Genomic DNA, 22361 nt, shown 5'->3' with positions numbered 1-22361 from the left:
TGCTAGATGGACCAGGACAAGTGTCCCATCAGACCTTATTGCTCTCTTCAGAGGGAGAGTTGAGTAGGAGTGAGCTGAGGGGAATACGAAACACTGAGGGTTTTACGCCAAGCGCTTCCTCCTCCTCCCGCAGACAATTCCATCCACTCGGTGATCACATTCGACCGAGGCGGTGAGTGGCTGCCGCTGAGGAAACCTGTCAACGCTAAGTGTGACTCCACAGCAAAGAACAAGGAGGAGGTTTGTCTGTCCGGGGTCTCTGCCGAACGCAGTCACGGGGCAGCCAGGCTCAGGTGTGGGGCATTGCCATGGGTCCGGGGCACAGTCAGGTCAGAGCTGGCCCCATAGTTAATTTTTTTGTAAACAATCTTTTATTTAAAATCACTGAATCTCCCCACACGTGAGCCCAAGGGGACCTATCCCTGCAGCATCAGGGCTGCACATAGTGACTGGAAATCGAAGGGGATCTGTTCAGTTTCTTTGCATCCTGCAGCATGAGTGAGATGCTTAATAATGCTAAATAGCACCACCAGCTAAGACTTCACAGTGTGTTAATCCAGGGTATCGTGGGATGTCTTTGGGGGCAGCTGGCTGCCTTCCCTGCATGGCTGGTTTGTGCCTAGCACAATGTGGAAATGACAGGAGAAGGTAAAAGGTGTGCGTGCCTTGCTTGGTGCAGGACAGTTGAAGTGTTCTATAGAGGAGAGACGGAGTGCACCCGTGTCTGATCACAATGCACTTGCACAGGGGTCAAGCTCAGGTCCCCGGCTCAGGGTGGGAACAAACCTTAAACGAGCTGAGAGGCTGCTGCCTGAGCTGATCAGGCTCGAAGCAGGGCTGGTGGGAACATGCCCGGAAGATCCCCCTGGGTGAAGTATTAGGAAGATTCCCCCTTGCATGTTATCTTGTCGTCTAACCTGGATTCTTTGGTGTTCTGTTTACAGTGTAGCCTTCACATCCATGCACTGTACAGCATCTCCATGAAATTGAAAGTGCCTATGCTGCCACTGTCTGAGCCCAATGCGGTTGGGATAATCATCGCTCATGGTAACGAACCCAGCTGCAAAAGTGGGGGAGTGGAGGGCAACTGTCTGCAGGGTTATGTGGGCAGGACAGGACAGGAGGGGGCTCTCAGAATCCATCCTCGGGATCTTGGGCTGGCAAGGGACAGGTTTAATCCACTGGGGGTGGGGAACACTTGTTCCTGCAGAGTAAGGCTGGTGGGGGAGGGGGGGTAGGAGGGAGAGGGAAGGTCAGAGGAAATAGGGCTAAATCTGCCCCGGGGAAGTGCCACTTCCTGGACTTGCGCAAATCCACATGGTGTTGGGCCCTGTGTTGCAGGCAGCGTGGGGGACGCCATCTCTGTGGTGCTGCCAGACGTTTACATATCGGATGATGGGGGCTACACGTGGGCACGGATGCTGGAAGGACCCCATCACTATGCCATCCTGGACTCCGGGGGCATCATTGTAGCCATTGAGCACAGCCCCGAGCCTATCAGTGTGATTAAGTATGCACGAGCTCCCCTTTCTAAAGCGGTTGTGGGACGGGGTGGGTCTGTTCTCTGGCTCCAGCAAACTCTGACTAGCTCTTAGCAGAACTCTGTCCATATAGATGGATGCCTGGGGAGAAACTAGGCTGCTCTCGGGCTTGGCATTTCCCCTCCCTTCCTTGTTCTGCAGCTGCTCAAAGGCCCTTACATGGGCGTTGGGTTGTTGAGGAGGGGCAGGTGACATCTCCTTTAGGCAGATTGCTTTGTTCTTAGCCCCCTTCCTGAAGCTCTGTCTGTGAGCTCCCACGTCTGGGCCTTCACTATGATCTGGCAGCTTCTGCCTGCATAAGCCAAGCTGCAGGACGTGTACCGTCTTTCTGGACGTCTTAGCCTTTGAATATCACGGGGTGGAGTGGAGGGGGTCACAGAAGATTCCACCAGGCCTCAATGACTTTCTGGTCTCTCCTTGGTTGTGTGAATACTGCTCCTTAATGCTAGCTCCTCACTGTAAACCTTTTCTGTCTAGGTTCTCGACGGATGAAGGCCAGTGCTGGTACAAGTACACTTTCTCCAAGGAGCCCATTTACTTCACTGGTCTGGCGTCGGAGCCAGGAGCCAGATCTATGAATGTCAGCCTCTGGGGCTTCAGAAAGACTCTCTTGTCCCGCCAGTGGGTCTCATACACCATTGACTTCAGTCATCTCCTCAACAGGAGCTGTGAGTTTCTCTTGCCTCCTTCCTTTCCGTACAGAGATGGGGGGGCTGAAAAGCTGCTGGCCTTCTAAGAGGGGCAAAGTGGGGGAGGCAGTCTGAACAGATGAGTACAGCTGCGTCAAGTAATGATTGATATGGACTGGAGAAAAGGTGGGAGTTTCAGCTGTCCTAACAGTGGAACATCATCTACAGAGAAGTTGTTATGGAGTGACCGTGCCTCTCTGCTGTAAACTGCACACATCAGGCCGCTGATCCCTTTTACACCGAGGGATGCTTGTGGGATTTCATGCAGGAACCCAAATTAAGCTGCAGCAATTGGAATCTCCTGACCCCAGATTTCCTACAGTTTGATCCCATGTAGAATATAGGGTTAGAAGGGATCTCAAGGGTCCTCTAGTCTAACCCGCTGCTGAGAAGCAAGATTTGTGGTATCTAAACCATCCAAGACAAATGGCTATCCAGCCTCCTTTTGAAAACCTCCAGTGAAGGAGCTACCACAATGTCCCTAGGCAGTCTGGTCCATTGTCCTGCTATTCTTAAATTTAGGAAGTTTTTCCTGAAATTTAATCTACATCTGCTGTAGTTTGAACCCCTGCCTCTTGTCCTGCCCTCTGTAGCAAGAGAGAACAACTTTTCTCCATCTTTTTTGTGGTAGCCTTTCAAGTATTTGAAGACCGCTATCATGTCTCCCCCTTAATCTCCTCTTTCCAAACTAAACATACCCAGTTCCTTCTGCCTGCGCTCATATGACTTGTATTCCATCCCTTTGATCATCTTTGTTGTTTGCCTCTGGATCCTTTCCCATTTCTCTACATCCTTTCTATACAGCAGTGACCAAAACTGGACACAGTGCTCCAGCTGAGGCCTAACCAGTGCCAAGTAGAGTGGTACTGTCGCCTCCCATGACTTGCATGCTATGCCTCTGTTAATGCAACCTAAAATTGCATTTGCTTTTTTGCAACAGCATCACATTGCTGACTCACGTTGAGATTGTGATCCACCACAACTCCCAGGTCCTTCTCAGCAGTGCTGCAGCCAAGCCGGTTTTCCCCCATTCTGTATTTGTGCATTTGGTTTTTCTTTCCTAAGTGTAGCACCTGACATTTGTCTTTGTTGAACTTCATTTTGTTGTCTGTAACCCAGTTTCCCAATTTATCAAGATCTCTGAATTTTAGCTCTATCCTCCAAAGTGTTGGCAACACCGAGCTTTGTGTCATCTGTGAATTTGATCTATTCCTACATCCAGGTCATTAATAAAGACGTTAAACAGCATCGGACCCAGAACAGCTCCCTGTGGAACCCCACTTGAGACCTCCCTCCAATCCAACATTATTCCAATAATAGTTACTCTTTGTTTGTAGTTGTTTAACCAATTATGTATCCACTTAATGGTATTTCCATCGAGCCCACATTTCTCCAGCTTACCAATCAGAATGTCATGTGGGACTGTGTCAAAAGCCTTTCTGTAGTCCAGGTATATTATGTCCACCGCATTCCCCCATCCACCAAACCAGTTACCCTGGCAAAGAAGGAAATCAAGCTGATTTAGCATGATTTGTTATTGGTAAATCCATGTTGGCTGCTGGTGATTACTCCTTCATCCTCCAGGTATCCGCAAATTGAACGTTTTATACATTGCTCTAGTAGCTTCCCAGGTATTGAAGTCAGGCTGACTGGTCTCTAGTTCCCTGGCTCCTTCTTTTTCAAGATGGGCACTATGTTAGCCCTTCTCCAGTCTTCCAGACCTCTCCATGAGTTAGAAAATATTATTACTAATGGCTCAGATTTCTTCAGCTAATTCCTTCAGCACCCTGGGGTGAATAGCATCTGGCCCTGTTGATTTGAATTAATTCAAATTAGTCAGAAGATCTCTGATGTGTTCTTTACTTATCCCGATCTGCATCCCTTCCCCTTTATTGTCTGTGATAACTTCACTCGTCCTCTTGTTATCTTTTTGTGTGAAGACTGAAGCAAAGCAGGCATTGAGCAGCTCAGCCTTCTTATCTTCCTTTACCGTCTCACCTTCTCCACTGAGCAGCGGACCCACACCATCCCTGATCTAGCTTTTTTTGTCTGACACATTTGTAGAACCCCTTCTTGTTGTCTCTGACATTTCTGGCTAGTTGTAACTCATTCCTTCCTTGGCTTTCCTGGTTTTTTGTCCCTACACGCTCGGGCTATTCCCATGTATACTTGCCCCTCCTTCCATCCCCTGTATGTATCCCTTTTATTTTGCAGATAGCTAAAAAGGAGTGTGTACATCCAAGACGGAGCCAGGATTAGAAATTGGGAAGTCCTGGCATTAATACCATGCTCAGTCCTCTAGCTCATGCTGCTGCCCAGTGGGTTGAGCGAGTACCCCAGTAGCCTGCTCGAGAACTGGTGTTCCTTATGAGCATCCCGAGGCCCACTGGCTGTGAGGGACTATGCTGGGCAGTGGAAGCCCTGTGGAGGGAGATGTTGCTAGGGTTTTTCAGGGCAGATTTTAGTGTTGATGGAAATGCATGTGGCTGATGCTGGCTAGAGCAGGTGGTGTAAAATCTCTGCCCCTCTTCTGTGGCCCTCCCAGTGCCCCCCGTTACTGCCACTCCTGCAGACAGACTGACCATCCTGCTTCATTGGGGCTGATCCCGTAGGGCTGCAATGGCCCCACTCCTCTTTTTGCTTTCGGACCTGTGATCCGTAACTCTGGGGTTGGCGGCCGTTGCATTACCTTGCTGCTGCCGAGGGCCAGTTCCTGTCTTCTCAATTCCGTCGTGTTGTGCTTGGAGTCTGATCACCTCCCCCTCTCTTAGGTGAGGAGAAGGACTATACCATCTGGCTGGCTCATTCCAATCACCCCGGCAACCGCACGGATGGCTGCATTCTGGGCTATAAGGAACAGTACCAGCGTCTCCGCAAGTCATCTGTCTGTCAGAATGGCCGGGCTTACCGGGTGAACAAGCAGCCGTCTGTCTGCCCCTGCACGCTGGAGGACTTCCTCTGGTATGGCGAGCAAAGGTTCCCCTCGCCTGGCGGAGACACAACTGTAATGCCCGTAGGGGTCTGAGAGAGTTGGGCCTGGGGTGACGTCCGCTCTGCTAAGGTTACTAGAATGCCACTGCATCAGGTGGCGCGCTCGTCTGGGGATCAGGTGATGGCACGGGAGCTGCCTTTGCACAGGACCCGCTTCGGAGTCCTGGTCAGAGTGCAGGGTTTGTCGTACCGGCTCAGATCAGCGCCCGGCCAGTCAGGGATCCGACTCCTAGTGGTGGCTGGTGCTTGGCGAAGGCAGAACCACTCAGAGTGCATCACACGTGGCGCAGGGCTATAACTAGCAGGTGGGGAGGATTCCTAACCAGACGCTGACTTTCCTATGGCGCGTGAGAGAGTGCTGGGACCCGACCCACAGGCCTAGCCCCGCCAGCCAGGCCAGTGGTGTTTCTAGCCACTTGGCTATAAGAGATACTTCAGGTGCTCCCAGGACTGTCTGTGTAATAGCGCTCTGGCTGGTTAGGCGCAGTTCACCCCCATCTCTCCATGTGTCACTCACTCCTGTCTCTCTGCTTTTTGTTGTTGTGCTGCAGCGATTTTGGGTATTTCCGCCCTGAAAACCAGTCTGTCTGTGTGGAGCAGCCGGAGCTGAAGGGCCATGACCTGGAGTTCTGTCTGTATGGGAGGCAGGAGCTGCTGAAGACGACTGGGTAAAGTGGCTTTTTAACACCACTGGTTACTGAGCTGGAGTCGCTCAGCAAACGCTGGCACTAGATAGGGACAGGGGGACGGGGGCAGGGAGCAGCATGGTAGTGAGTCCTGGGACCAGGGGGGGGAATATATCTTGCTGTTACTGTGGCAACACACGGCCAGTGGGTAGGGCCACAGGGTGGGAATTAGGAGGACCTAGGTTCTGTGCCAGGCTCGGCCACCAATTCTCCCTCTGTGCTGCTCTCGGTAATCATTACCCTCTGGGTAATGATGGTACTTCCCAAAGCCTTGTGGCCAGACTGGGAGAAGTTCTGCTGCAACCTGCCCCCCTGGTCCCTTGGTTCCAGTCTTCAGCTGGTGACCAGCGCTGGGCAGAGGCCTGGCAGAGAATGGACATGGATGCCCCTAACGCTGGCCGTGTGCTGTTTGTGGGGGCAGGCTGTCATGAAGCTAAATCCACAGGGGAGCCTGCCCACCTTTTAGGAGGAGGTTCCTCCTTGCACCCTGGCACAGGTGGGGGTGGAGATCGCCCTGCGTGTCTGGTTGTAGCTTTTGGATCACGACCAGGCAGCAGCATTTCTCTGCACGCCCCTCCCAGGAGGGTGGGTGGGGTTGATGTCTCTAGGAATGGCTGGGCAATCTCGGAACTGGCCTGGGAAGCTCCCGCATGATCATCAGGCTCTGCAGGTGCTTTCTTCCCTGAAATTCCAGGTATCGTAAGATCCCAGGAGACAAATGTCACGGTGGGGTGAATATGAGCCGTCAGGAGACTGACCTGAAAAGGAAATGCACAAGCAACTTGTTGAACCCCAGCCAGCTGGTAGGTGATAGCGAATGATGGGGAGTAAGCCAAGCAGTACCAGCACGTGAAGTGTTTTGGGGTCTTTGGGGTTGCAAACGTTCTTGTATGAACGCCTGGAACTGGAGCGGTCTCGGTTTAAATGTCATGTCATGTGAATGTAACAAAGCTTCCTTCTCTCTCTGCAGTCTGCCACCTACCGCTCCACTCCTATCATCCTGGCTGTCATGGGCGTGCTGCTCATCACGGCCGTAGCCGGAGTCCTGATCATTAAGAAATACGTCTGTGGGGGCAGGTGAGGTTCGGGAAGGATTTCATGTGGAGTTGGCCTGGATGAAGTATTAGCCATCTCACAGACTCTCAGATTTTAAGACCAGAAGGGACCATTGTGATCATCTAGTCTGACCTCCTGCACGTTGTAGGCCACAGAACCTCACCATCTCTCCTCCCCCCCCACTCCTGGAAGAGATCCCTCATCTCTGGCTGAGTTACTGAAGTCCTCAAATCATGGTTTAAAGACTTCAAAGTTCAGAGAATCCACCAGCAAGTGACCCAGGCCCCAGGCTACAGAGGAAGGTGAAAAACCCCCAGGGCCTCTGCCAATCTGCCCTGGGGGAAAATTCCTTCCCAATCCCAAATATGGCGATCAGTTAAACCCTGAGCATGTGGGCAAGACTCACCAGCCAGACACCCAAGAAAGAATTCTCTGTTGTAACTCAGAACCCCCCCATCAAACGTCCCATCACAGGCCATTGGGATATTTACCGCTAGTAGTCAGAATTCAGTTAATTGCCAAATGAGGCTGTCCCATCATACCATCCCCTCCATAAATGTATCAAGCTCAGTTTTGAAGCCAGCTAGGTTTTTTGCTCCCCCTGCTCCCCTTGGAAGGCTGTTCCAGAACTTCACTCCTCTGATGGTTAGAAACCTACATCTAATTTCAAGCCTAAACTTCCTGATGGCCAGTTTATATCCATTAGTTCTTGTGTCCATCTTGGTGCTGGGCCACAGTACATTATAGGCAGCCCCATCATACCATCCCTCCATAAACTTATCAAGCTCAGTCTTGACGCTCCTCTTGGAAACCTGTTCCAGAACTTCACTCCTCTGTCCACAGGCAGGCTCAGAGGGTATATTCACAGCAAAAAAAGCAGCGTAGATACAGCGGGATAGGCTCTGGTGCAGGCTGTACAAGCCCGTCGGAGATCTTGGGCACCTACTTGTGTTGTTAGCCCATACTGATGCCCATGCCATTGGATCTCCATTGCTATTTTTAGCCGTGCTAGCACAGGTGAAACTAGCATGTTTACCCGTGCTGCGGTTGTACCTCAGATTGAAGTGTAGACGTATCCTGAAATGACTCCTAAATCTACCATCTTCATAGACTCATAGGATTAGAAGGGATCGCAAGAGCCATCTAGTGTAACCCCCTGCCAAGATGCCGGATTTGTTGGGTCTAAAGACAGATGGCTATCCAGCCTCCTTTGGAAACCTCCCAGGAAGGAGCTACCTCCACTTCCTTAGGCAGTGTGTTCCATTGTCCTACTGTTCTTATAGTTAGGAAGCTTTTCCTGAGATTGAATCTAAATCTGCTGTGCAGATAAAGTTTAACTAGGATTATTAGTGTGGTAAACAGCTACTGTGTCCTTGCCGCAGTAATGGTAGCAGTCACTAACCATTCCACTGCATAGTACTTCACATCTTAAAGGCCTGGAAGTCTTCACCCAATTCAGCGATCTCACACAAACATCCAACACCATCCCCTGGGTTTCTTGCCATAGTCCTCCTGGTCTGGGCTAGAGTCCTGCGGCTTCCCGTTCGGTCACGGGGGCCATGTGCTTGTTTCCTACTCAGGCTGCGCCATGTGCTAACTCAAGCCAGTGGAAACGCCCAGCTGCATATGTAGACGTAAGGGACAAGGGCTGCCAGGGAAGCTTTCACCCCCCGAAAAAGGATCTGTAACTAACCAGGCTGTGGTGGGCTGGAAGCCAGACTTGGCCTCCTAGTTGCTAGATCAACCAAGCAGTTGCTGGATCCATGGCCTAGAACAGGTCCAGCAAGGAGGGGCTGGGCATCTGGAGGAGTGGACCCTTGGGCGTGGGGGGTGCGTGTTAATGGAGCAAGTCGAAGGATGCAGTCTGAGATCTTGGGAGAAGTCACAGGTGGTGCCCAAGCCCCAGTCTCATTTCTGGGTGGGGAAGAGAGAGACCAGTATCAGACAGATGCTGCTGACTTCCTGGGTCCCAGAGATGTTACTAAACTGGGCAAGACCCCTCTGGGTTCTAACCCTTGTAGAAATGGGAAACTTGGCCTTTTCCATGGAGCAAAGCAGCGTTGTCCATAGGTGTCCCTCGGCTGTGGGGATTTATGAATCAGTGCAATGCTCTGCCAGGGAAGTCACCCTCCGCTTACCCCAGTGACCTATACGATGAAGTGAGCTTTGGGCAGCCCCGTTTGTACTGCCTTGCGCTGTGATCAGTTCTCTCAGAATCACCAACCTCTGGCTCGGTTGGTGTTGGGTAGCAGACTCCCAAGAGGAGCCTATGTGCTGCAGGAAGTGGGTGACGGTGACTTAGGCCTGGTCTATGCTTCCGGGGAAATTTGGTGGCAGTCGACGGGAGTTATGCAAGCTGCGCAGCTTGCGTGTAACTTCCGTTGACTTCCTAAATCCTCTTCTGCGGGCTGTCTCCACTACGCTGTGCCGACGGGAACTGCATCCCTGTCGACGAAGCGCTGCACCTTTTGAGGAGATAGTTTAATTGAATTGACTGGCGGATCGATTGAGCGGGTCTTCATTGCTGCTCAATCAATCCAGATAGATTGATCTGACGGCAGCGAATTTTCCACTGTCCGTGAAGACTTACCCTTAGCGTGCGGCGTTCTTCCCTGGGAGGTATACTGCAGCAGCATTCTGGTGCGGTGCTCCTGCAGTGCATGCTGGACTGGAGGACTTGCTTTCTGGGACACAAACTCGAAGGACTCAGCTATTTGGGGTTAAAAATCCCTTGGTATTTTCCAGAGAGGTAGGTGGAATAGTCCTGGCCCGATCATGAGCATCTGACTGTTCTTCCCCCTTAAAACATTTCTGTGATTTCAAATGGATACAAACTTCTCTTCCTTTCTAAATGGTCAGGAAGTGTGTTGTGTTCTTCTGTTAAACAGCCGCTGTGCTTCACCCCTGAGAGAGCTGCATTCCAGTGCCAGATGCCGTGCTCCCTTGGCAGTCCTTCCCAGGCTCCTATGGGTATTAGATGGTCTTGCTGTTTGAAGTGCTTTGAGATCTTCCCACCAGAGGTGCCCATCAACTGTGTATGTGTGTGTCCCTGACCTGCGTGTCTGCTCCATTCCCAGGTTCCTGGTTCATCGCTATTCCGTCCTGCAGCAGCATGCAGAGGCGAACGGAGTGGAAGGGGTTGATGCTTTGGATGCCGTCAGCCCTGCTAATAAACGTGGCTACCACGACGATTCCGACGAGGTAGGTGATCGGAAGGTGACGCAGACGCAGCAGAGAGCAGTGCCTGAGCATGGCATATCCTCCTCAGTGTCCTGGGCATGAGTCGAATCTCGGGGCTGGCGGGGAGCCAGGGCTTCAGCTGGGCACCAGCAAGCTGATGCATGGGAGGATGGGGTTAAAACCTGCTGCTACTCTCGTGCAGCGGAGGGGACTGAATCTCAGGGCTAGGATAATCTGAAACTGCCCCTTTGTTTGAGCAGCCTTGGTGGAATGAAAACCACAGCCACTGGCAAACGGTGCATAGGCTGCCTCCCTCTGAATGTCATCCTCCGGCTGCAGGCTGGCCTCTCCCAGAAGGCAAAGCCATTCAGATTGTAACTGCTGGGGTCGTCCTGCTTAGAGAGTGAAGGCCCTCAGCTGGCCTGGGCAGCAGCCACAGCCAACGGAGTGGGTTCTGAATGGGGCAGCTGGTCTGCTGCAAACCTCTTCATGTCTGGAATGTCTCCAGCGACTTGGAGAACATTTGATCTTTGTTCTCCTGCTTGGCATGTGGGGCTAATTCACCAGCGTCTCTTTCTTAGTTGATGTGAGGCATAATGTTCTGATCTAAAAGCCACCCCCGCCTGGGTTGAATGGCCTGTGTGAAAGCGGTTTGTCAGTCCCAATCCCATTCCTAGCAGAGGTGGTCTGTCGGGGAGAATACCGCGACCATCTCCCCTTTGCCAGCGGGCTGATCAGAGCCCAGCCACCCCCGCCAGCTTTCTGGACCAGGAAGCCACGTGGTGCATGCAGGGAGCTTGCACTGCTTTTGCGCCTGGTCTGTTGATAACAGGAAACTTCAGTCCTGGCGCTGTTAGGCCGAGGAGCGGGCCCTGTGCTGTCCTGGTGGCTTTGCCTTCCCATCCTAGCTACCAAACAGGCTGAGAGCTTCACCCAGTGCTGAGTTTCTAGCTGCCCAGCAGAGTAGCTTCCTGTGCCCAGGGGGAACAGCAGCAGGTGGGGTGTCCCATTCTCTCCCACTCCAGGGGCAGGAGGGGAGTGGTCCTGGGCTGGGATCTGACTGAGAAGGGCAAGGCTCTGGTGCTGTCTGCCCTCTGGGGTGAGCACTTACGTTCTCCCCTCAGGACCTCCTGGAGTAATGGCGTGTCGCTGCTTGCTGGCCCTGGGACAAGTGGGTTTGGACGCTGCCACGGATCTGCAGATCAGCAAACACCTCCTCCAGCCCACGCTTCTCCAGACCGGCTCTCTCCCCTTTCCGAGGGACTCCACGCTCCTGTCGCTTCCATTGAAACTGTCCAGAGCCAGCGGCGCCGCAGCTCCAGGGGAGGAGACGGGGAGCCGCTGCAGGGACGTGGCTGCCCAGAGGCGGGGGGAGGGGGTGTGAGATTTTAATTTAACTTTATTTGAATGAGATTTCTTTCCAGCTGTGTTGGTTTGTTTAAGGATGACTAAATAGGAACTGAAAACAGCATTTCACTAAGCACTAGCCATTACTAAGGTGCAATTCACCCTGCTGTGGAAAGAAGGCTCTTAACTTCAGCTTAACCTCTCGGGGGCTCATCTCTGCCACGGCCTGGCCTCTGCTGTGCCAAGCCGCTGCTGGCTCTGCCTCATCCACAGCCGCGGCGGCAGCGCTGTCACCGCCACTTCACCTAACATGGGCAGGTCCTGGGGCCCACAGCGGCCGCAGCTCCCACCAGCACTGCACGTCGCTTAGCCAGCACCCCAGAGGGCCGCGTGCCCAAGTGGGGGGTGTTTTTGGTCTCATCTTAAGAGAACTGACTGGATGAAAGCAGTGCGGTGCGTAAAATGGAGTTCATCTCTGAGCCGGGGGTAACCGCTGTGGCTGGCCTGCCTGGAACCAAAGAACTGAAGTGTGAAAGCCCCATGTCTGCAGACACAGGCGCTTTCTAAATCAGCAGCAGGGCAGGGAAAGGGGTTAGTTTTAGTTATAGGAGTAAGTGCAACAGAAAACTCGGTAGGAATAAATCTCCTGCATGTTCTCGTGTTCTGCGGGGTGATGGAAAGCGTGTGTTCCAGGTGGATCTTTGTCCTGAAAATATCATTGCTCTGGCTAAGAGCCCCATGTCTTCGTTTAAGGGGGCAGAAGAAGGAAAGACCCCATCTAATTGTCTATCATGCGCCTGTTTTTTCCCTCAATACAGTAGGAGACCAGCTTGTATAGCTGCTGTCAATGTGGCCACGAGTGGTCATGGCTCGCAGGCTCTTATAAACAGGATCCTCAGTGCCCCGCCTTTCCCATCGATACCGTGTTGGGTGTGATGTTGCCTGACAACTGCAAGCTGTTTCTCTAGGAGCGTTTTCACTTGGCTGAGTGCATTGTGCAATGTCTGTGTCCTATTTTTAAATGCCCATGTGCCCTCAGCACTGGATGCTGCCTAGCTGATTGCGAATGGGGCAATGTCTGGATGGCCTTTGCATTCGGAGGGCTTGATAAAAAGTGAAGGTAGAGAAGAGTCTGATAGCACTGGTATTCCTTCTCCAGGGCTGGGCTGGGCCTTAGGGGGGCAGCTGCATTGTTAGTCTCCAGTGTAGACCAAGATGCAAGGAAAGCGGCTCAACCCCACGCACGCATGAGATGAGTTTCAAGGACTTTTTAAAAAGCAAAAAATACTTGGCTTATTTAAACTTAGCCAACTTCTTGAACAGAATTGTCCATCTCACTCTTCCATTAACAGCTTCTCTTTGGCTTAACCCTGGTCCCAATCTGGGGCTCCAGCATCTACACTGCATCATGTGGGCCCAAGTCCAACCACCCATCTCCCAGACTTTCTAGTTTCTTCCTTAAATGTGGTGTTGACACCCTTTTTTGTGGTGCACTGTGGGAAAACTTGGCCAGAGGACAAAACAGGTTCTCCCATAGGGTTGTGGGATGCTTTTGGAGGACTTCCAGAGCACGAGTCCAGTGGGGCTGCATCTACACTGCAAAGCAGTAGGGCTTGAACTCTGGATCCTGGCTTGACTCAGGCTCAGACCCCTGTGGGGTCCTGGGACCCTAGGTCTGAGCCCTGGGTTAGCGCAATTTGTGTGTAAATGGCAGGAGGATTTGGGTTTGAACCCTGGGTTTACATTGCAAGTGTAGACATACCTGCCGGCTCCTAACTCTCACTGAAAGTCATAGGACTTAAGCTCCTAAATCAGTTAGGTGTTGCAACACTGAGCGAAGCAAGCCTTAAATACCTTTACAAAAATCAGGCTCTAAGCTACCAAACTCACACTGGAGTTTTCCTTTAAGAATTTAAAGAAAGAGCCACGCCTTTCCTGTGGCCACTAGAAGGTGCCATTTCTCCAGGTACCGCAGGAAGGCGGCTCTCCCAAGCTGGGGTATATTTTGGAGTAGCCTCTTGCAGGGGGGAGAATCCTATCTGGCTAAGATAGAGGCTGCTGTGTGGGTGAAGGCAGATACGGGTGCATTTTCCTGGGCAACACATTACCAAACTCTCCCCTTGTCCCCCCAACACCCATCAGGTGTTTATGCAGCTGATCGTGTGGAATAGGAAAGCAGTAGCTTAGCCTGTTTGGAGAGTTTCTGGCTCCTAGACTTAGCCAAATTTCTTTTTAAAGAATGAGTTGTTGAGGGGCTTTCCTTTAGAATTTGACTAGCTGCCAAATAGACGCAGCTGGCCAAAGCTGTGGGAGACACTCTGGTCAATGTTTCTCACCCGCTGGCAACAGAGGCTGGAGGATAAATACCCAGGTGTGTCAAATGGAAGACTGTTGCTCTGTCTCAGTTGCTCCACAGACATCTGGGGCAGAATCAGATGCCCCCTGCTCTTAATCCTACAGCCTTTGCTGGAGCTCCAGACGCTAGCCTGCGATAGCAGCGGAAGCAGAGGATTCAGGGAAGGGGACACAATCAGATGCGTGAATGTAAAACTGGCTACTAATTCTCATGCTCTTGAGACCAGCCTATTCTGAAGGAGCGTTCTCGTCTACAGGCTGTAGGGGAAGCTGGTAAACGCTGTGTTTCTCTTTCGCACACACCCCTGCCCTATTTCCTGCCCCCAAACTCATCAGCTATGCGTGCAGTACGTTGGCTGTTGGCACGGAGAGCACCTGCCCCCAAGGAAGCTTGCACATGAATGGGGTGACCACAGCCCTGGGGAGAGACAAATCATTTTCCGGTGGGTGACAGTGCATTGCCCCAAGTGCCCATGTCCCTGAGCAAAGCAGGCTGATAATGCTGCATCCCTTTCCCTGCTGAATGGTTGCTGCAAAAGCGCGGCCCTGGGATGCGCTCATCGTGTGGCACTGAAGCACCAACGCCTCCCCAATACCCTTGGGCTATCAGCGTGCCTGCAGGGCAGATTAACACAAGGATGCTGTGCCAGGCGCCCAGCCGATGCTATGTCACCACATAGCTAAAAGCCATAGCCCTTGTCCTCCCACATAGAGTATCTCTGCGATGTCCGGGCCCAGGAAACGGAAGGGAGTTCTGTAAATAAACCTGGTTGTGCTATAATTTTGTACTAGAGAGCTAAGAGGGTGAGGCAATATCTTTCATTGGACCAATGTCTGTTGGTGAGAGAGACAAGCTGTCGAGCTTGCACAGAGCTCTTCTCCAGAGCTGGGAAATGACTTTGTACTTGTATTTTTCTGTATATCTGCAATATTTGGGTTAGAAATAAAAACCAAATGGAGTTTGTTTTACCTGATCTGTCGGCTGCCTTACTGTCTGTGAGCTCCAGAGGCTGGCTTGTGTTAGACACCTCCCCCAGAGCCCAGCTGCACAGGGACCGGCTTTAGCAGAGATCTGGGCACTGTAACAAATACAGGGTGCTTTCTCTAACCAGCACTCCTGGGCCCAGCTCCCCCACCAGCTCAGTACTGAGTTTGAACGTGACTAGCCCCTGTAACAAACTCTACAGATGGGGTCGGGATAGCGGCATGATCAGTCTATTTAGCCGTGTGCCCATCTGGATCGATCCGCTGAGTCTGTTGTTCATGTGGCCACTTGCCTGTTTAATGCACGTGTCTGGGAATGAACTGACGTAAATAAAAATGTAGTGAAGTTGATTAGTCCTATTGAATCTCTCTTAGCAATGGCAGGAAAACTCTCTTTGCTCGCATCATCCTTCTGCCCTGAAGCAAGAGGCATCCGTAAGGGGAGCTGCATAAAAGCAGCCTGGTCTGGGGCTGGATTCTGGGGGGCAGCAGAACATTTGGGTGTTGCAGGCATCCTTGGCCAAGGCCCTGGAGCGTTGAAGGCCTTGGGGGATTGCTGGAGTCTGCTGGGGCTAGCACCGAAGCAGGTTGCTGTCCGGTGAGCCAGACTTGATCCATCCTGTCCCTCCCCTGCTGCTTCCCTTCCAGGGTTTAACTCAGTTCACCACCTGGCTCCCAAGGGGCTGTTTGTCCCAGATCACCTCCCCCAGGTCTTTTGAAAAGAAAAGCTACTTTCATGCTTTTAAAACCTGTGGACCGAACTGCTCAGGGCTGTATACAGCCACTGTCCAACCCACATCCCTGTGCAGTGAACAGAGGCGTGATTAGCATAACAGGCGTGATTAGCATGCAAACAGGAATGCTCTACCACAATACTGTTTGTTTGTATTACTGTAGCACCCAGGAGACCTACTCGTGGATTGGGACCCCAATCTGGTAGGTGAACAAAAGACTGTCTCTGCCCGAAGCCTGTCCTGTCCCATGCACGCTACGGTCTCTTTTGGAACCTGGAAAGAAGTGGATACTTTTTTGGATTGGAGTAGCCTGGAGTAGTATGTCTTCACTGCAGCTGGGCACAAGCCTCCCAGCCTGGGTAGACAAACTTGCACTAGTAGGCCGTGGCTTGGGCTACCTGCCTGAGGTCAACCCAGCCAGCCCCCTGGATCTGAGCTTGAGTAGTTGTGGACCAGGATGTCACTGTGCTTGGTGCTGTACAAATCTTATCAATCTGATTCTTGTTTTCTCACAGTTCACTGAGCTGCTCTAGTGCCCAGGGCAGCTCAGAAGGAGGGCACCCAGCGTGCACATTAGGAAGAGCTGCCTTGGCAGTGGAATCAGGTGCGTTCTGCTCCATGCATCCTCATCCCAGCCAGTCTCTCGGCTGCCTCGTTCCATGTTGTGTGTAATGTTACTGGGAACAAACTGTGCAGCGCACTAGGCTGGTGCTTGTTCCATTCTCTGCAGCAAGTTGTGCCTGCGTCCCAGCTGGTAATTGGCATGGTGTGGGCAGCAAAATCCATGCAATCAATTCCTCTCCCTCCCCAGAGCTGCTCCCAAGCTCTGCACACCCATAAATAAATCTGAGCAGCCTTGACTTGTGAAAACACTTCCCATGAGCCAGGCAGCTTCTACCCCCATACGTGTAACACCTTCCCCAAGAGGAGGCTGCTCGTCTTTCCCTGGCTGTGGAGGTGATAGTTTTTAATAAGCACCATGAGGCCTCTTGATGATCTCTGCTAATGATGGGCTGTGTTTGGGGGCATTAATGATGTCTTTAGGGCCTTGGTGGATGCAAACACTGGTTTAATGAAACAGACAGTCTGCCAGTAAGCCTTTCTGGCTGAAATTTAGCTGATTAAACCAGACACACCTGCTCTTGGGAGGGATGGGGAAGGAGTGTGGGGGTGGAAAGCAGCTTTGAAGAAAGATGGTGTTTGAGGATTCAAGGATCTGATCGTTTGGTGTTGGGGGACCCTGGTGTCTGAGTGTCTTTCCCACTTCACCCTTTGAAAGAGCTCGAACGCCATTTAAACTAACAGAGCTTGTGGCTCAGACAGGGGCTTTGACAGGTAAAGGCAAAAATTAGCTCTCGTGGGCAAAACTGGTGTGCATTTCCAGCCCTGCTGTCAGTACACTTCAATGAGCGTATGTGTCAGGAGCTCCGTTACTAGAACAGAGGGGGGAGCACACGCGCCTGTTCTGGCAGAGCCTGCGCTGCCTGGCTGCTCTTTGTGATGGAGGGAGAAGGTCCCTGAGCTCTACTTTCTCAGACTGGTCATTTTAAATGTAGAAATATCAAGTCTTGTCCCTGATCATGCTGGAGATCTGCTTGGAGGAGCAGAGAACTGGAGTTCAGAGTCCTCAGATCTCCACTGATGGGAGCGAGGAGTTGCTGAACCCTTTATACAGAGCTTTCTAATCCCGGGTGGCAGGAGTTTGGCTTGATGGCTGTTAATGCAAGAGTGTTAAACAGCCCCATTAAAAACCTTCTCTTAACTGCTCTGGCTCTAGTCCCATGTGATGTCGTCATCTGGCTAGTTCTCCCATTCTCTGAAGGGTCCTCTGGCAAAAAAAAAAAAAAAAAAAATAGGGAAGAAAGTGATGGGATTTTGTGATTTGAGCTGTTTTTTAATGTATTAAAAAAACAGGAATAACCTTTCTATTCACATAATAAAGTTGTTCTTTGTATACAAGAAAGAAGTGCAAAAAAAAAAAAAAAAGTGCCACAATTTAACATACAAATCCTTTTAACTGTTGTGGTAGCTGCTAGGGTGAATCCAGAGCCAGCTGTCCTGACTCCCATTCCTAGCTCTGGGAGAGGAGTGTGGTCTCGCAGTTGGATCAGAGAAAAACTGAATTTAAACTGCTGGGTTCTGCCCTGACTCATTGTGTGACCTTGGGGCAAATTAACTTCCCCTTAGTCTCTGTTTCCCCATCTTTAAGAGGATATGACTGTCTCCCATCTGGTGAGGCTGAGGTTGAGTTCATATTTACAAAATGCTTTGAGATCTGCAGCTGGAGAGCTCTACCGAAGGGCAACCTCTTAGGAACAACTTCCAAAACTACAAATAATCGACCTCTAAAAGCCAGTGTAGTATGGAACCTTATTACTTAATCACATGATTGAGCCCAGCTCTTGCATCAGATTTTTGAGGTGCATGTCCCTGCATGAGAGGAAACCATTAGAAATCCCGGCTCCTCCTTTAAAGAGGCTAATCTCTGTCCCGCTCCCGTATTGGGTGGAAATAGCAGTGCTCAATTCCCATCTGGCCCAAGCAGGCAGGGCTGGGGTGATGCCAATGGAGTTGTAGCTGGTTAGGTCAGGTCTCACTCAAATTCCCTCATGTTAGAATTTGGATTCAGCACCTCCTGGGTCCCGTTTCAGGGCACTGATCTGCTAGAGCAGATGTTTATAAATCTGCCCCTGCAGTAAAGGCTTTGGTTTCTTTGGTTCCCAGCACATTAAGGCTTCACACTTGGAAAAGAGCGGGTGCATTCAACCTGAACGAGCTTCCTTCTAGAGCCAGGAAAATAACCGAACCAGAGAGAACAAATGGGAAGGCTTTGGGGAGAGCGCAGCGTGTGTGTGACTCGGTCTGGAAGCACAGCTGCCTCACAGCGCGGCTCCCGACAAGCTCACGATATATAAGCACAGAAGGAAGACCATCCCGTGGCCATGGTAGTGAGAGCGCGCCGGGCAGAGCGCTGAGTGAATAATTGACTTTGGTTTAGTGCCCAAAATGCAAATAAAACCAAAAACAAAAAATTCTTTTTGGTTGAAACTAGTCACCAAATTTGACCTGAATTCACCAAAAAAAAAAAGAAAAAAAAAAATTTTTTTTGGCAAAATTTCTGTTTGCTGAAAAAATATGTTGCCCAGCTTCACGACGTAGCTCATGGAGTGCCTTCGCCATCAGTCCTCCAGTGGTGACCCCTGCATCCTCCTGAGAAGGGACACTGCTGTGGGTCGGGCTGGACTGTGGGTTCCAATCTGGGTCGATTTCAACCGGCTTCCCGGTTATTCAGATGGCCTGCGATGTGGGGGAGGTCAGACTTGATATCATGATGGTCCCGTCTGACCTTGAAGTCTGAGTCTACGAGAACAAATGGCAGAAGGAGACAACCACCTTGTTCACCCCAGTTTGATTTCTCTGCCTGGCTGACTGAAGGCCATCTGTGTGTTGTGGCTGATCTCTGCACTAGAGCAGGTTGCCTGTTTGCTCAGCTAGAGGGACTGGGATGGCAGAGCAGGGGCGTCGTCACCTCCTGGGATTTTTCTGGCTGGAGTTTATAAATTGTCTCTCATTAGTTAGCAGGGGTTTGCTCTGGAAAGTGACACGGTCAAGACAGGAACAGCTGCAGCTTAATCCAGAGATTCCCTGCACCTGGCACCCACGCCGCGCTGGAGAGGTGAGTCCTTTTGGCTCAGACACACAACAGGCTCCTAGCTTCCAGGCAAGGGAGCCAGGAGCCCTCTCTGCAGTGCAGCAGCAGGAGACGAGCACAGAGCCGTAGCTTCATTTCCGTGGTAGATCTGTGTTTCGAATACAGGAGGAAGGAGTTTGTAGGGAACTTGGACGTTGGGCCTGCTCCTGTGCCACGGAAGATCAGTTCCTGCCTTTGGTGGGAGCAGGATTGGGCCCATGGGGCATGTCCAATGTGTAGTGGAGGAGAACGGGTGCCCTGACCGGTGCCAACCGGGATTCCAGCTATGGGGAAACTGCCCCCGTGACCAAACGAGACGCCACCTCCAACCAGAGTGTTTAACTCCTGCGCTGCAGTCTCAGTTCCTAGCTCACAGGCCAAAACCAACTCCCCGTCCTGAGGGATGTGTCCTGCTGCCCCAGTCCCACATTCCCTGCTGTCCTCTGGGTGAGCAAAGCCGCCACAAACACAGGCCGCTATTGGGAGCGTGCTGGAATTTAGGGCGCCCGCTAGAAACAGCCACGCCCGACACAGTCGCACGTGGAGGCTAACGGAGAGCAAGAGAGAAATAACCCGTGAGCCCCGACCACGCACCTGAGGTTGTACGGGACACGTGGCAAAACAGCCCTTCTTCCAAAGAGCTTGGAAGTTGCTTCAGTGAAAGCAACAGAACGGGAGGAACTCTGGCCTCCTGGACCCACAGCTTAAGCCACAATCCTCAGCTGTAGAGGCTGGGCTCCTGTGAATTCCTCCGCTTTTCCTGGCCGCTGGGATGTTTTGCTGCGTTGCTTTGAGGGTTCTGTCCTCTGGCTGCGCCTGGCCCTCCCAAGCATTCTTCCCAAATCCCCATTACATTTCTCTAGTGGTGGGATCAGACTCGCGATCACTTCCTTAGTTAACTTCAGAGAGAGATTTTAATTATCCGGATGCGCCTGCCTTTTCCAGGCTCTTAGTGCTCAGAATCCATCACCCTATAAGCTCACTGCCATCTACCAACTGCTCCTCCTGGGATGTTTGCTGAGTCTCCCCTGCTGGAGAGGTGGCTTTGCTCGCTGGCTAAAGCCGGAGGCTAGGACACCCGTGTTCTGGTCCCAGAACAGTCACAGATCCCTACTAGAGAAACCTCCAGAGGATTAATATTTGCTCTTGCTTCCCGTAAGGGCACTTTGTACCTTCAGTGTCTGTATTTCTAGAATTTTGTCCCCAGGAAGCTGAGAGTTTGGTTTCTGGCGGTGTCAGAGTTTCTCAGGCTGCCTCCTGGATTTGTCACTTATCCCCCTTCCACACCCCAAGCCTCCTGACTTTGCTCTTCGGGGAGCCATGCTCTTGACAGTTCTCCTAGGGCTGCTCCCTTAGCACTGCTGCTTTCTCTGAGGCCGGGTCTACACGACAGGCTTATCTCAAATCTAGCTACAGCACACGGGTGTGAAAAACCTGCCGCTGTACATCAGGACAAGCCCTTAGCTTGGCATTCAGCACCTAACTGTGCCCTTTGATTTCCGGAACAGAGCGAAAGGACCAGCTGCGGCTTGTTTCACTTGACCAAGTGTGCCAAGGTCCCTGTTGCTGCCTGGACCCCTCGTTATGATCTCCAGCCCCAGTGCAGGGAACGGCTCCAGCTCTGACCTGAGTGACCTTTTCCTCCTCCAAAGCAGGAGGCTCTTTGCTTCCATCTACTTCCTCATCTTCCTGCTGGGCATGCCTGGGAATGTCCTGCTGCTCCTCGTCCTGATCCCAGACTTCATGAGAACCGGTGCCAGCCCCGGCTCCCGCCTGACCGGGCCCCTGATGGTCAACATTGCTCTCCTGGACCTCCTCTTCTTCCTCTACATCGTCCCTGTCATGTCCGGCAACGTGCTCTTCAAGGGCTGGCCCTTGGGCTACGCCGTGTGCGTCACCTACAACAGCCTGTCTCTCTCCCTCACCTTTGCTGATTTCTACAGCCTGCTGGCCATCTCGCTGTTGCGCTATGTGGCCGTGATCCACCCCACGCGCACCGGGGCCGTATCCCAGAGGCAAATCGTCTGGGCCTGCGTGTTCAGCTGGGCGCTGGGCTTCCTGCTCTCCGTCCCTTTGTGGATTCATTACACGACAGTGGAGGTGGAGGGGGAAACATACTGCGTGAACCAAATGCCCAAGCACCAGCTGGCTCTCTACTTCAGGCTCCTGGGCGGAGTGGCGTTCCTCCCCCCCTTGCTCCTGATGATCCTCTGCTACTCCAGGATCATCTGCGCCCTGTGGCTTCGGAGGAAGCTGGCCATCCACACGGCCTCCAGCCTCCAGGTTAACGGGCGTGCCACGGTGATGGCTCTGGTCACCGTGGTGACCTTTGTGGTCATGTGGGTCCCCTACTGGCTGGTGGTTTTCCTCACGAAGGATGACGAGTTGCTGACCACGGGCCCCATGTACCTAGCGTCCAACCTGACCACCCTGCTGGCCTACGCCAACCGCTGCGTCAACCCCCTCATCTGCTTCGGCCTCTCCAGCCAGTGCCGAGCCGGGCTGAGGAAGCTCTTTAGGCGGACGGGCCGGCGCCTCGAACGAAGCTGCCCCATGCCCCCCGTCGAGATAGATGCAGTGGCGGGGGGAGAGGGAGGAGCACGGTAGGGACTGAGGGGGCTGGGCTGGGATGAGGAAGGGCTGGAGAAGGTCTGACCCTCTCCTTCCTCGCTGCCTGTGACCCTGTCCACTCAGTGCAGGGCCCTCGTGGGCCCGGGCCATACTCAGAGATGGATGAGCTGGGCCTCTTCACTCAAGCATGAGCCTCTACTGCCTGAACAGCCAGAGGTCCCAGGTTCAATCCCCCCCGCGGACGGGCGTGCAGTATTGCACGCAGTGGATGAGCTCTCCAGTCCCTGTCCTGGGGATGGGTCAGCCAAGGGCAACCTAGACTGTGCCATCCCCAAAAGGCTCCCAAGCCCCCCTGCTCTTGCAGCCTCCTGGACGTGGGGAAGAAGCCCATGGGGCTGGCAGGCCTGACTGGCTAAGAACCAAGTGCCCCCCATCATAGGTGTTAACCTGCCTCCTCCGCCTGGCTTGATTGCCTTGCCGCTAAGCTCTGGGGGGCCGTGGCTGTGATATTATCCTGGGTTTGACACCGAGCATGC

At 52.4% G+C, this 22361-nt stretch overlaps 2 protein-coding genes across 2 annotated transcripts in view; both read left to right on the top strand.

Annotated features, from left to right (window-relative positions):
* Positions 1-14814, top strand: part of SORT1 (sortilin 1) — a 41417-nt gene extending 26603 nt beyond the window's left edge. Inside the window, exons 11-20 of the mRNA XM_067531523.1 lie at positions 134-240; positions 945-1047; positions 1342-1510; positions 2019-2209; positions 5002-5191; positions 5773-5889; positions 6602-6710; positions 6878-6984; positions 10041-10164; positions 11268-14814. Of these exons, the coding sequence (XP_067387624.1) occupies positions 134-240; positions 945-1047; positions 1342-1510; positions 2019-2209; positions 5002-5191; positions 5773-5889; positions 6602-6710; positions 6878-6984; positions 10041-10164; positions 11268-11282 (1232 nt within the window). The 3' untranslated portion in view covers positions 11283-14814. The remainder of the gene's footprint in view (positions 1-133; positions 241-944; positions 1048-1341; positions 1511-2018; positions 2210-5001; positions 5192-5772; positions 5890-6601; positions 6711-6877; positions 6985-10040; positions 10165-11267) is intronic.
* A 6024-nt stretch (positions 14815-20838) lies between these two features.
* On the top strand, positions 20839-21861 carry LOC137142197 (galanin receptor 2a-like). Its single transcript, XM_067531433.1, has one exon. It carries the CDS (start codon positions 20839-20841, stop codon positions 21859-21861), a length of 1023 nt encoding a protein of 340 aa, XP_067387534.1.
* The last annotated feature ends 500 nt before the right edge of the window (positions 21862-22361 follow it).

Source organism: Emydura macquarii, unplaced genomic scaffold, assembly GCF_026122565.2.
Source record: "Emydura macquarii macquarii isolate MOO-44397 ecotype Brisbane River unplaced genomic scaffold, CSIRO-AGI_Emac_v2 contig_3220, whole genome shotgun sequence".
NCBI classification, from domain to species: Eukaryota; Metazoa; Chordata; order Testudines; family Chelidae; genus Emydura; species Emydura macquarii.
Note: the sequence above shows the minus strand (reverse complement) of the source record. Positions and strands in the feature narration are given on the sequence as shown.

Bases quoted from the DNA above. Each gene is read 5' to 3' on its own strand.
- LOC137142197 (XM_067531433.1), top strand. From the start codon at position 20,839: ATGATCTCCAGCCCCAGTGCAGGGAACGGCTCCAGCTCTGACCTGAGT.